The 15,041-nt window shown below is 47.2% G+C and overlaps 1 protein-coding gene across 1 annotated transcript; it reads right to left on the reverse strand.

Moving 5' to 3' along the window:
- Window positions 1-3,981: 3,981 nt before the first annotated feature.
- Window positions 3,982-6,353, reverse strand: LOC128408543 (epidermal differentiation-specific protein-like). Its single transcript, XM_053378430.1, has one exon. It carries the CDS (start codon window positions 6,319-6,321, stop codon window positions 5,218-5,220), a length of 1,104 nt encoding a protein of 367 aa, XP_053234405.1. The 5' UTR covers window positions 6,322-6,353; the 3' UTR covers window positions 3,982-5,217.
- Window positions 6,354-15,041: the final 8,688 nt, after the last annotated feature.

Here is a 15,041-nt window from a genome sequence, read left to right on the forward strand (position 1 = left end):
CTGCCAGTCATTTCAGCCATCTCCATGTAGTCAATCACTTGCATCTGCCATTCCTCCACGGTGGGTAGATCTTGTGTCTTTCTCTACACAATTTTAAACCCCTCTATACGTCTTGGCTTACGCACGGCATCGGTAATATAATAATAATAATTTTTTTTTATTTATACCCCACCCTCCCCGGCCAGAGTAAGGCTCAGGGCGGCTAATACCAGTAAAATTACAATAAAAACATAATAGGGGGGAAAAACAATTTAAAATACAGGTTAAAAATACAATTTAAAATGCAGCCTCATTTTAATCATAGCCCATAGATCAAAACCATAAGAGGAAGGAAACATAAGGGTCAGACTGAGTCCAAACCAAAGGCCAGACGGAACAGCAGGCCCTGCGGAAAGATGTCAAGTCCCGCAGGGCCTTAGTCTCTTGTGACAGAGCGTTCCACCAAGTCAGGGCCAGTACTGAAAAGGCCATGGCCCTAGTGGACACCAAACTAACCACCTTGTGACTTGGGACCTTCAAAATGTTGTCATTTGTGGACCTTAAGGTCCTCTGCGGGGCATACCAGGAGAGGCGGTCCCTTAGGTACGTGGGTCCTAGGCCACATAAGCTCAAAACCAGCACCTTAAACCTGACCCTGTACTCCACCGGGAGCCAGTGCAGTTGGTAAAGCACTGGATGAATGTGATCCTGCAGCAAGGACCCTGTAAGGAGCCTCGCCGCAGCATTCTGCACCCGCTGGAGTTTCTGGGTCAGCTTTAAGGACAATGTCTACCCCTGAGCAGTAGCAGCTCTCTGGAGTCTACAGCAGAGTTATTTTCCAGCACTTTGGTCTTGAGGCTCCAGAAACTGAGCTTGGAACCTTTCCCTTTCAAGACCTGGGAGAACTAAGGCAGCTTTTCCGTCACATTCAAAAATGAACAATGCCGATTCTCGTTCTCACACATCTTATACGGACACGACAACCATTGACTAATGGGTAGGGGGCAACGGGGATATCCTAGAGGGGACACTCCTCATATTATTGTACATGAGGCCTTCCAGAGTAATATCAGGAGGTGGACTCTTTCCTTTGCATGTGCAAATCCAGTCCTTTCACCGAATTTGATTCAGCAGTCCCTGCAAGAGAGGGATTGGGCTCCCATGGCTGTAAATTTTTTTTTTTTATTTGGGCCAAATGTCTGTGTCTTTTCCACAGAGTCATGAATGTCATGCCTTGCTGAGACCAAAGGGCTGTTTCATTTCATCAGGCAGGATTCTCCCCTCTCCTTGCAGAACATTTAACTAGGCCAAAGGTTACGACATGGCCAGGTCTCTGCCAGATCAATGATTGACAGCACTGAATCACCAAGTAGTGGTGACCTGACCCTTCTGAAGAGCAGAAAGGGGCCAACTTTCAGTTCCAGCGGCAACATCAAGAGACCCCATTAACTGCCTCCCTCCCCCATCGAAAGCTCAATAGGTGGAGCAAGGCCCACAGAGGGAGTTGGGCTCAAGTGCAGAGTTGCTCTCCTTAACACCTGAATGAACAGCAGAGACCTTTCCCCCTCTCTGGCAACTCTTATGTGTTATTCTGCCGTGCACCTGAAACTCACATGATGCAATCGCATGACAACCCCAGAGGGGTCATAGTTGAATACTAGCATGGTGCAAGCTAAGGGTCAACAGCGTGAGCAAGAAGAAACAGTGGGGACATTCAGGAGCCAGAGCAGTGAAATGACTTGTATTTTCTCGACACTGTTCTTGACAATGTCCTGAAGATGATCTGTAGAGCTGGAAGGAACCCCAAGGCTCAACTAGTCTTGATTCCCAGCATTGCAGGAGTCACAGGTAAAAGGATCCCTGACAGATGGCCACCTAGCCTCTGTTGATAAACCTTCAATGAAGGAGACTCCACCACCTTCCAAGGTAGTCTGTCCATGGCCACACAGCCTGTGGTGTAGCGTGGGCAAGGCTGGGAGAGCCATCACCCAGGGCACAGTCTGAGGATGTCACATTCTTCACAATGCCCTGACGCGTCACGAGCTGTTGCGTCCTTCTCACGTTGCCCTCCGGCTGGAGGGCACCATGAAGAAGAGGAGTTTGGATTTGATATCCCGCTTTATCACTACCCTAAGGAGTCTCAAAGCGGCTAACATTCTCCTTTCCCTTCCTCCCCCACAACAAACACACTGTGAGGGCTGAGAGACTTCAGAGAAGTGTGACTAGCCCAAGGTCACCCAGCAGCTGCATGTGGAGGAGCGGGGAAGCGAACCCGGTTCACCAGATTACGAGTCCACCGCTCTTAACCACTACACCACACTGGCAGCATCAGAAGGACACAACAGCTCACAGTGCCCTATGAGCCCTGCACAATTTTGGCAAGTCTCGCAAAGCAGCGCTGGGCTCTCAGGACCCCACAAGGATGTCCCTCGAAGCAGGGCCATGTCAGCTGGCTGGACTCCCCACTGGGCAGGTGACACAACATGGCCCTGTTTAGGTCCAGTGGGCGAGCATCGCTCTGGCAGTGCCCCCTGCCTCCACGGTGCACACGTCCACCCCAGGCACCAGTGGGGAACGCTCTGCCGCTGCACACAGCTCTTACTGTTAGAAAGTTAAGGGTTGATTTAGCTTTCCCATTTGTAGTCTCTCTCTTTCTCAACTGGCATTTAATCCCAGGCGGGACCCCTCCATGGTGAGAACTATCCATTTAATCCTACTGCGGTTTCCTGTTCTTGGATCAAGGTACACTCATGATTCATGGTGCATCTTAAGGTCCTCTGTGCAATCCCGTGGGCTGGAAACTCTTTCTGACAAACTCAACAAACGGGGACGCTTCTCGTTTTAGCAATCCTTCTCAGAAACCCCATACAATATCCTGTTCGTTTCCCAATTCTTGTGCCAGCCGCCCAATTACTTAAGCCTATGTGGGATCAGAATTTTGAGTCATCTGCCTTTTGTTCCGTTTGACGTTTGCACAACCAGGTGAGTGCAAAATTGGGGTGATAATTAGCACAGTGGGGAGAGCAGGAAGCTCAGCGCGGAGAGATGGGTGCAAGTGAGCACTTTTATATTGCCAGGAACAAAGAATGCTATGCTCTCCAATATTCCTGAGATGAAAATAGGGGCATTTCTCACTAACCTCCCCCCCCAAAAAAGGATGAGTGCCACCACCACATGGAACACAGCACACTTTCCACTGTCCTGAGAAAAACCCTTAATCCCCATTTAATTTTATTGTTTTGTAGTTTTACAAAAAGAAAAAACACACACATGCCAATAAATAAATTTTAGAAAGGGTCAAGATTAGATGCGGATGCACGAAGCACTTTTATTTTATTTTAAATCAAGACTCCTTGTGCTCCTCTCCTCCTTTCTTCCTGGAAAGCAGACGGCAGAGAAAAATCTCAGTTCTTTTTGACCAGGGGGGGGCGAACCTGTTGTCTTCCAGATACAGCTCCCATCAGCCCCAGACCAGCATAACCAATGGCCTGGGATGATGGGAGTTGTAGTCCAACACCGTTGGGTGGGCCAGAAGTTGCTCAATCCTGTTTCAGACCCGTTGCTACCCAGCGTGACAGTGAAGTTGTCTCTCCCAAGCAGATGCATGGTCAAAGGAAGACAGTCAGGACATTAAAAAGCAAACAAACCAGAGAATCCTAGAATTGACAGGTGACCATGAAGAGTCTTCTGTAACCTGTGCTCACTTGCTCGAACCATTAGGATTTGGTTTTATTGCTTTCATTGCTGATGTGGTGCACCTTAAATGCTCATGCTCTTCACCTCTGGTGCAACCAGACATCCTGGATTATGTACAGTGGTACCTTGGTTCTCAAATGCCTTGGTCCTCAAACAACTTGGAACTCAAACACTGCAAACCCAGAAGTAAGTGTTCCAGCTTGCGAACTTTTTCCAGAAGCCAAACGTGCTCCGTTTTTAGTGTTACGCTTACAATTTGAATGCCACGCTTCCGTTTTGAGTGTTACGATGAGGTCTCTTTGTTTTTGCTATTTATTTTGCATTTTTGTTTTGCAGCTCTTTTTTGTTTTGTTCTTGTGACCGTGTGGAACCCAGTTCAGCTACTGATCGATTGATTGTATGACTGCAGTACATTGTTTATTGCTTTCATTTTATGGATCAACGGTCTCGTCAGATAGTAAAATTCATGTTAAGTTGGTGTTTTAGGGGTTGTTTTTCAAAGTCTGGAACGGATTAATCCATTTTGCATTACTTTCTATGGGAAGGCGCACCTTGGTTTTGGAAGGCCTTGGTTTTGGAATGGACCTCCGGAACGGATGAAGTTTGAGAACCAAGGTACCACAGTAGTCCATTTCTTTGGGTAGGTAAAGTCATTGGAAATTGCTTTATCCTGAGTCATCACTCCATCTAGCCCAGTATTACCCCTACAATCACTGGCAATAGCCCTCCAGAGCTTCAGCCGAAATCCTTGCCCAGCCCTGTTGTCTGGCAATGCCAGGAATTGAACCTGGGACCATCTGCATCCAAAGCACGGGCTCTGTCTCCTGAGCTATGGTCCTTTTTCTTGGTCCTGCCACCTTTGACCTAGATAGCCTTGCTGCTATTCTACTGCTGCTATTCTAGGACTGGTACTGGAAAGCCCAGGATTAAAGAGACGCCTCAACTAATCTTCCTCCAAGATGGACCATTCCCTGACCATCTCCTGCCAGATAAGCATAAATATACTGGGAGATGTTTGTGGAGAGGCAGTTCAGTAGACTCATTCTTGGCTTTGTTATTGTCTGCTGGAAGATCCTTGAGAAAAGACTTGAGTCGTTATTCGTTTATTCGTTTATTTACATTTTGTTAGTCAACCTCATGTGTTTTTCAACGTGGAAGTTGCCCTCTGAACTACCACAGTAGCTTACTCCCATGCAATGCTATCTCCAACCCTTCTCTAAACCAACCCTACAAACCTAGAAACCATCACCGTGCCCAACGATAACAGCCTAGCAGAGACGCAGAACCTGTGGCCACCCAGACATTGCAGGTCTACAACTCCCATCATCCCCTGACCGCTGGTTATGCCAGCTGAGGAGGATGAAGGTTGGGAGTCTAGCCACACCTGGAGGCCACAGGTCCCACACCCTTGAAATAAGACTTTCCCCTTCACCCACAGAGTATGATATGGGAGTGGCCACCCCACTGAGGTCCTCGGACAACACCAAAAAAGCTCATTCAGGCAGGGGTTTAGGATCTCTCCCCAGACGTTCCTGGTTCAGGCTAAGCCTGGGAATTCTCCCTTGTTTCCACATGAGAAGGTTTGGTGAAGGCAGCTCCCTGCGCTGCTGAGGTAGGCTTCATGGTGTACCTGGTGCTGATGGTGCGGCCAGACACACACCGGTACTCCGCATGCTCTTTCCTTTCCTTCCCATTCTGGCAGATGGTCAGCTCCACCGGCACCGAGGTGGTGGTCTCCTTCTTGACCACGTGGATCGTGAGCTGGGTGCAAGGAGGGATCTTGGCAGGCAGCATAACCTCCACCTTCTCGCTGGTGGTGGTCGACTCGTGCTTCCCTTTCTCCACCGCCAAGACGTTGGCACCTCCCACGGTGACCTGGAAGGAGAAGCCAAGCTTGAGGGACGTGGTGTTGCTGAAGTGGAAGCTCTGGATGACGGTGGCGTTGTACTCCCGGCAAGTGTTGGCGGTGAACGCTTGCTCGTACTCGGTGCAATTGGTTCCCACGATCTCGTCGATCAGAATGTCCTTCTCGTCCTCCACTTTCTTCTGGTCCCACAGGAGTTTGGCGGTGACGATGGGCCTGCCGGCCTGCAGGGGGCGCAAGTGGGACAAGCTGTCGTCGAAATCGAGCTCTGTTTTGTAGTCGTGGACACGCTCCCCGGGCCAGGCGATGTGGTACCACCCGCCACGGTTCGGGTGCTTATACAGGAGCCAGGCGCCGCTCTGCACCACGTGGGAAGAGACCCGGTCATTGAAGTAGCCGTAGGTGAGGTTGGTTTCTTCCTTCACCACTTTCTTCTGTCCCTCATAGTTGGGGAGTTCGTAGAGGGTGATCTGGGGGTTGGAGAGATCGTAGTGGACCAGCCGGAGGGAGGAGATTTTGTTGCTCCTGTCGATCTCTTCATAATCCCCTTCCTCAAAAGCAAAGCCATCGCCCTCAAACTTGGAGGCTTTGTAGGCGACCCAAGGCTGTCCAATCACCTTCAGGGAGGAGATGCAATCGCCAAAATCCAGGTCGTGAAGGTCAGGGATGTCGCAGGTGAACTCTTTGCTGAGCCCCTGAAAATTGGCCTTGTCGTACACAATTATCTTGTTCACGCTGGGCTGTCTGGCAGACATCGCAACCTCTGCAGCAGCGTCTCCCATGGCAAATGGGAGTCAGAAATGGTGTTGCCCAAGTCTCCACTGCTAGAAGGGAAAGTGGAAAGATTTACTTTCTTGGTTTGATTGTACCAATTGCACATGGAAACAAAGACCTCTGCATGCATCTGCATGGGGCAACTTTTCTCCCTCTTCCTCCAAATCCTTTTAAAAATAATAATCTATGTTTTTGGTGAAAATAGAGCCACATTCACGCCATACATTGAAAGCATTATGATGCTACTTTAAACACTGGTTTCTTCCCCCAAAGAATTATGGGAGCTGTGGTTTGTTAAAGTTGTTAGGAGATCCCTATTCCCCTCACAATTCCCAGAGTTCCTTGTGAAAAGAAGAGGACTGCTAAACTACTCTGTGAGGGGAATAGGGATCTCCTAACAACTCTCAGTACCTTTAACAAACTACAGCTCCCAGAATGCTTTGGGGGAAGTCACGAGTGTTTAAAGTAGTATCATAATGCTTTCAATGTATGGTGTGAATGTGGCCTTAGACCTCACCCCTAACTGAAATACAGTGGTACCTCGGGTTAAGTACTTAATTCATTCTGGAGGTCCGTTCTTAACCTGAAATTGTTCTTAACCTGAAGCACCACTTTAGCTAATGGGGCCTCCTGCTGCCACCGCGCCACCAGAGCATGATTTCTGTTCTCATCCTGAAGCAAAGTTCTGAACCTGAGGTACGATTTCTGGGTTAGTGGGTTAGTGTATGTAACCTGAAGCGTATGTATCCCGAGGTACCACTGTACACCCATTTGTAACTGAAATGTACAAAAGTGCAAAAGCCCACATCTGTTGTTACCTTTGCCACCATTCCCACCCAACTGTTGTTGTCTTTTTCCGTTGTCAGTAGACAGACAGGATTAAGATATTTTACGGTGCAGCAGCATCTAGGCTCATTGTACCATAAACTGAGATTACATTTCAAGCTATCCTCTCCATTCAGTACATGCATCAAACTTTCTTCTGTCAACATACCAGATCCAAACAGTTTCCATGGACTTAAAAAAAGAGATCAACCAGCCAAGATGACATACAAATTAACATATCATTGAAGTGAGGCCAATAGTATTGATGGGAGAGAAATTTGATTAACTTCTAATACAAAGGCAAATCTACCTAATACACAAATCAAAACACACACATCCTCTGAAAATTCACGCTTCTCTGAATTTTGCAACACAGCTCTCGGCTGAGGAACGTGTGCAAGTATGTGAATGCTAAAGTGTGCATTGAAATGCATATATTAGTGAAATAACAGGCAAAAATGCATTGTGTTAGGGAACATTTTGGAGGTCCCAGGTCACAAGGTGGTTAGATTGGTCTCAACTAGGTACAGGGCCTTTTCAGTACTGGCCCCGACTTGGTGGAACGCTCTGTCACAAGAGACTAGGGCCCTGCGGGATTTGACATCTTTCCGCAGGGCCTGCAAGACGGAGCTGTTCCGCCTGGCCTTTGGTTTGGACTCGGTCTGACCCTTATGTTTCCCTCCCCTTATGGTTTTGATCTATCAGCTACTTTTAAAATGAGGCTGCATTTCAAATTGCATTTTAACCTGTATTTTAAATTGGGGTTTTTTTCCTATTATGTTTTTACTGTAATTTTAATGGTGTTAGCCATCCTGAGCCCGGCTCTGGCTGGGGAGGGCGGGGTATAAATAAAATGTCTTGTTGTTGTTGTTAACATTGCAAAAATATGTATATTAGGAGAAAATTATACTAATATGCTGGCAAGTGTCCATGTCGGCTTAAAAACAAATAAATAAACCACAAACTCAAGGAAACAGGAAAGTGAGAGAAACTGCAATGGTCAGTTTCACCCATTCCTAGCCCACAAATACAGATCGGATGGCTCAGCGCACAGAAATAATTGGTAAGCGTTTTTTAAAATCTGGATGCTAAAGAAATGCTGGTTTCACAGCTAAGAGCAGTGGGGCCTTCCCTTTAGCTGGCGAGGATGGGCCCTGCGTCCAATTATTGGGACCAAATCAAGGTGTGTGTAGAAAGTGGAGAGACATACGTTTTCTCCCCTGCTTTCCTAATGCTAGAACTCTGTGCTATCTAACGAAGCTTTGTGTTATCTAACAAAACATTGGAAGTTTCAGGACAGACCTCTGTACTCACTCCCGCAATGGCTCTGTCCTCCGTTCACATTTGGAGGCAATGCACCTTTGAAAACCAGCAATCTTGTCTGCAGGAATAGTGCTGTCGCACTCAGGACCTGCTTACAGGCTTCCTGTGAACAAGGGTGAGAACAGGAAGCTGGGCTTGACAGGCCAGTGGTACCTCGGGTTACGTACTTAATTCATTCCGGAGGTCTGTTCTTAACCTGAAGCACCACTTTAGCTAATGGGGCCTCCTGCTGCTGCCGCGCCGCTGGAGCACGATTCCTGTTCTCATCCTGAAGCAAAGTTCTTAACCTGAGGTACTATTTCTGGGTTAGCGGAGTCTGTAAACTGAAGCGGATGTAACCTGAAGCGTATGTAACCCGAGGTACCACTGTATTATGTTCTTATGCTATGCTGCTTTTTTAAAAATCTGAATTTCTGAGCTGCCAAGGAAGCAGCAGCTTGTGGCGCAGGCAGGGAGGTGAGGAGAGACTTTTGTAGTACAGTGGTACCTCGGGTTACATACGCTTCAGGTTACATACGCTTCAGGTTACAGACTCCGCTAACCAAGAAATATTACCTCAGGTTAAGAACTTTGCTTCAGGATGAGAACAGAAATCATGTTCTGGCAGCGCGGCAGCAGCGGGAGGCCCCATTAGCTAAAGTGGTGCTTCAGGTTAAGAACAGTTTCAGGTTAAGAACGGACCTCTGGAACAAATTAAGTACTTAACCTGAGGTACCACTGTATATTTAATTATCAGGTAGGGTTGCTCTTTTTCAAAAAGTAAAGACCAGAACACCCTGAAAGTTGTTGTTTCCCCCCCTAAAAGAAACCACAAAAATTGTTGAGCAAAAAAAAAAAAAGGAAATTTTTTGATTGACTTGCCTAAGATGCGGACGTCAATCCCGCCTTTGAAATCCCAGTAATGTCTGGCAGCCCTATGATTAAGACTACTGAGCATGGGAGGGGAAGATTAGTCAAGTAATGACTAGCAAATCGTTCAAAATGGCCTCTTGAGGGGACTGCACAGGAATCAGGAAGGCTTACTAGCTGTTGCAAACGGCTCACTATCACCTTCTTGAGAGTTTCCTGGAACATCTGCTTGGCCATTTTGTGGAGACCAAAAGGCTGCGCTTGGTACACACTCTTGGCTGTTCTTCCCATTTTCTAAAAGGATTCTGTCCGCGATAACCCTGTAGCAATGATGCAGCCGAATACATTTCACCAGAGAGGAAGGTGATCTGAGCCTTGTGACAGATGTGAACCCGTTCCCCCTGTATTGCAATGCTTGGATTGAAACAGTCTGGATATCTTCTGCGTTGCCACTTCGGCTACAGACACAGCACACTTCTGAAGCACCTTTAAATCTCTCCCCTCCCAGAAAGGAATAATGGGAACTGTAGCTTACTCTTGGTGCAGAACTACAGTTCCCAGCACCCTTAAAGGTAAAGGGACCCCTGACCATTAGGTCCAGTCGTGGCTGACTCTGGGGTTGCAGCACTCATCTCGCTTTATTGGCCGAGGGAGCGGGCGTACAGCTTCCGGGTCATGTGGCCAGCATGACTAAGCTGCTTCTGGCGAACCAGAGCAGCGCACGGAAACGCCATTTACCTTCCCGCCAGAGTGGTACCTATTTATCTACTTGCACTTTGACGTGGTTTCAAACTGCTAGGTGGGCAGGAGCAGGGACCGAGCAACGGGAGCTCACCCTGTCTCGGGGATTTGAACCGCTGACCTTCTGATCGGCAAGTCCTAGGCTCTGTGGTTTAACCCACAGCGCCACCTGCGTCCCTTAGCAAACTATAATTCCCATGATTCTTTGGGGCCGGCGCTGCTTTAAATGTATGTTGTTTGCAAAGCCATGTAGATTTACAACCCAATGAGCTTAGGGCTCCAAGGAAAAAACCAACCTACTCCTTCACAGATGTTGAAGGCTCAACGCATCAGAGCCAATTTCACCTATTACATTACCCATGTTGGCTGCGCAGCACCCTGAACTCAGGACTCTAGTTAATTTCTAGGTGGAAAGAAGTGAGGCTGAATGCCACTCTCCATCCCTTGCTTCTGCAAACGCAGAACCCAATTTATTGCACCCCTTCTAAGTTTTGGAAAATGTAAGCGCCTGGTGTGGGAGAACATGGGCATGTCACAAGAAGCAGAAACTGGTATATGATCACGGTAGTGAAGCATTCAGACAACCATGTCTCCCTTGATTCAGAGGACTGTAATAGAACTACAGTTGTACCTTGGTTTTCAAACAGCTTAGTTCTCGAACGTTTTGGCTCCCAAAAGCCACAAACCCGGAAGTGACTGTTCCGGTTTGCAAACTATTTTTGGAAGCCGAACGTCCGACGGGGCTTCCGCAGCTTCTGATTGGCTGCAGGAGCTTCCTGCAGCCAATCAGAAGCCGTGCTTTGGTTTCCAAACATTTTGGAAGTGGAACGGACTTCCGGAACAGATTCCGTTTGACTTCCAAGGTACGACTATACTCCCCCCCCCAAGCCACTACACACCAAAAAATGTATCATATTTATCCATAGCCTTTTAACAAATTTGTTGTGGCATTTTTTTGTGTGTGGAACCGTGGTACTTCGGGTTACATACGCTTCAGGTTACAGACTCCGCTAACCCAGAAATAGCGCTTCAGGTTAAGAACTTTGCTTCAGGATAAGAACAGAAATCGGGCTCCGGTCGTGCGGCAGCAGCAGGAGGCCCCATTAGCTAAAGTGGTGCTTCAGGTTAAGAACAGTTTCAGGTAAAGAACGGACCTTTGGAACGAATTAAGTACTTAATCTGAGGTACCACTGTAAACAATATAAGTGATGTAAAATATTCCTAGGACTCATTCACACAACCACAGAAAATGCAGGTTACGTGGCTGCACAGGTAAACCCAACTCAACCTCATGCTGAGCACATGCCCCAAAACAATATTTACTGCACCGATGCTCTTGGCTGCTTTCCACTGACTCGGGAAATGTGTGTTAGGTTTCGAGCCGGATAAGTTCATGAGCAATGACCTGACTCCTTCCCGGGATGAGCAGCAGATTCCTCACCCTGCTTGAGTTTCCAACATGCCAATTTGGGAGTGTGAGTAAACCAAGCCATCTTCTTGGCACTACCCACCTTGGCTGGTTCTCACCCGAGGGCGCCAAGAAAGCCTGGTGAGGCAACTTATGGTAGTTTCAAACAGGTCATCAAGTAATAAACCTAATGACTGCAGGATTAGCATGTCCCAAACTCCCACTTGGTTCCCGGCCCCAGAGGCTCAGATTCAAGCATGAGGCAGGCAATGGGTTTGTGAAACAGCAGAAAGGAAGACCAAACTGAAGTTACTAAGTGCTCCCACCACTAGGCATCTACCGTATTTTTCGCTCTATAACACGCACCCAACCATAACACGCACGTAGTTTTTAGAGGAGGAAAATCCGTAGGCATGCCACCCGTAGGCATTCCCTCCATAACACGCACAGACATTTCCCCTTAGTTTCTAGGAGGAAAAAAGTGAGTGTTATGGTGCAAAAAATACGGTAATTCTTCCTCTCCCATCAGGGATCGAACGCTCTATCGTTGTGTTTTAATTGTTGTAATTACAACACTGGTTCTCTCGGTTTTTCATTTTTCCAATATCAAATTCAGTTTTCCACATTCCAGCAGCAAGTTTGCAATTAAGAAAAAGAACCCTCTTGAAAATCCATCAGTGTTTTAGATCGAATTTATCCCAGTACACACATTTAGGGGTAACTTTGACTAACATAACACATTCCGGCAAGCAATTTTCATGAGCATATTCATTTTCATGCAGGACTTCCCCTAATATTTTTTTTTTGGGGGGGGGAGGTAAACATTGGTTGGATGAGTGCATTGCAAAATTCAGATACATGCAAATTTCAAAAGGATGGTTAAGTTTCAGTTCAAACCTCAAATGCAGATTTGATAGATTCACCTTTGAATGCGAACTGAGTTGAGTTTCTCCTCCATCCCTACTTCCAATATACTATTTGAAATTATAGTTGTGGGGGGGGGGTGTGGACCAAATCTTTCCCCACTCTCTCCCTCTTCCTTTGACTTTCAAGTACCTATAGAACATTGCAGAGAGCTTCTCAATGACGTGGCAGTGAAATATAGCTGGTTCGGTTAATTTCTCTGCAGGACCGGGCAAAAGGCAAAGAGCAATATTTTTTTTATTTAAATAAAGTTTTTAAGAATATTTCCTGCATTTAACAAAGGCTCAAGATACTGGTTTCCTCAGCTTCTTTCGCTAAAATGATACACAAACATAATCACTCCCTCTATTACCAAACTCAGGGTGGGTGCCGACAAAACTGTAACTAAAATAGCACCACCGAGAAGCAGAAGGGTGCTATAAGCATGCTCAGAGGAACACGAAGTTTGCATGATTATTATTTTAAATTGGGATGGGTGAGGACCAAGCTTGCTCAGGAGTCATGGTTAAAGTAAAATGTCTGTTTGCACACTGTACAAAAGTGTAAACAATGCTGAAAACCCTAATAAGCTATAGATAACAAAAACAGAAAATGGGGGTGGGTGGGGTGAAACATTCCACCCTAGAGAACGGCATAGCTGGCTGGCGGAACCCCAAACAGAGCATTCCTGTTAGGTGAGGCTACCCTGCAACATTTTGTTGCAGATCCCACTCGTATGTCCTGTTTTTAGGACTTATATCCCTGTGCTATTCTCCCTTTCTTCTGCGGTACACATTGCCCGCATCTTGAGAAGTAGAGAAGTAGAGACGTCACCTTGCCAACAAAGGTCCTTATAGTTAAAGCCATGGTTTTCCCAGTAGTGATGTATGGAAGTGAGAGCTGGACCATAAAGAAGGCTGACCGCCAAAGAATTGATGCTTTTGAATTATGGTGCTGGAGAAGACTCTTGAGAGTCCCATGGACTGCAAGAAGATCAAACGCATCCATTCTTAATGAAATCAGCCCTGAGTGCTCACTGGAAGGACAGATCGTGAAGCTGAGGCTCCAGTACTTTGGCCACCTCATGAGAAGAGAAGACTCCCTGGAGAAGACACTGATGCTGGGAAAGATGGAGGGCACAAGGAGAAGGGGGCGACAGAGGACGAGATGGTTGGATAGTGTTTTCGAGCTTACCAGCGTGAGTTTGACCAAATTGCGGGAGGTAGTGGAGGACAGAGGTGCCTGGCGTGCTCTGGTCCATGGGGTCACGAAGAGTCGGACACGACTAAACGACTAAACAACAACAACAACAACACACATTGCCCAAGTGTTCCGAATGCTGTGAAAGCTGAAAACCAGAACGATCTACATCAAGGAGAACATTTCCGCGCATGTTAAAAGTGTGCAGGTTGACACAGAACAGCAATTCAGCCCATCACCTATGAACTAGAAGCCGCTGGTCCAAATCTCAGCAGCGATCTTAATGTGGGAGGGGGCATGCAGAACTTGGCATCTCAGCTTTTCACCCTGTGCTCAAAGCATAGCTGTCAACCTTCTCTTTTTTTGCAGGAAATTCCCTTATTCCAGCGCCGTTTCCCGCTGCTATCCCGGATTGTTAGATATCCCATAATCTATCCCCGGGACAGGTGAGGCTGCTGACCCCTTATTTTCAAATCTGAAAGTTGACACCTATGGCTCAAAGACTGAATCAAGATTACTCTAATATTGTACTCCATGAATCTGAGAAAAAAATAACAAAATGCAAATGGCTGAGTACATTTGGATGGACTCTTCGGTTCCTTTGCTGCGCGGTAAGCGACCCTGCTCAAAAATCACCAGGCTGAATTAGCCACTGTTAGCAACCCACCACAAAGTTCACAGGACACCCTCTCCCCACCCCTAAACCCCATTTCAGGTAGGTGGCATGGCTTACCCGAGACGACTGGCATCGACAGCTTTGTGTCTTAAAAAATGACCGTCCCAGCACAAGAAGTGTTTATATCCCCGTGTTACAAACACACCCCTTTTAAATGGGGCGTTGAAGGCTGGGCTTTGATCTTGTCAGGACCTGAAGAGCAAAACTACAGGTTTTATTGGCCTCACGCCAACAGCAGACACATCCCACACATCTCAGGGAGCCAGATTCTCCCTCGCCCTGGGCGTGCAACAATCATGTCACACAAACTCTTGGCCACTTCCTTAGCAGGGCGACTACCACAGATTGCAGTAGGCTTGGCTTGTGACCTCGTCCCAACTTTTCCTCCCACCGGACGCTACCCCAGCGAAGGCTCTAGGGACAACTCCCTCCTCTTCATCAACCTGTGTGCAACCACAGATGATTAAGAACAGGTTGAATCAGTCTCAAAAGCTTGTGCAACTCCAAGTCAATCGCTGCAGCTGTTTCCAGGTGTTGTTGCAACACCGCCAGTTAATTCCCTTCACACCCTTGGGAAAGTTTACCACTGCAACTTTGAAGGAAGCAGGAAAGGCTTCCAGGATGCAAGAGACCAAACTTGCTAGCCCAGAGTTTGGTCAGAGCAGATCAAGCTTTCCCGTGCTATGAATTACAGCATGACATGGTGCTTAGTGTGTCAGGCAAGGGACTGGGAGACCTGGGTTCAAATCCTCACTCAGGCACAAAGTTCACCAGGTGACCTTGAGCCAACCACCACGACTCAA

Source organism: Podarcis raffonei, chromosome 2, assembly GCF_027172205.1.
Source record: "Podarcis raffonei isolate rPodRaf1 chromosome 2, rPodRaf1.pri, whole genome shotgun sequence".
Lineage (NCBI taxonomy): Eukaryota > Metazoa > Chordata > Lepidosauria > Squamata > Lacertidae > Podarcis > Podarcis raffonei.

Excerpts from the sequence above, each read along its gene's own strand:
- LOC128408543 (XM_053378430.1), bottom strand. The coding sequence starts at position 6,321 with ATGGGAGACGCTGCTGCAGAGGTTGCGATGTCTGCCAGACAGCCCAGC.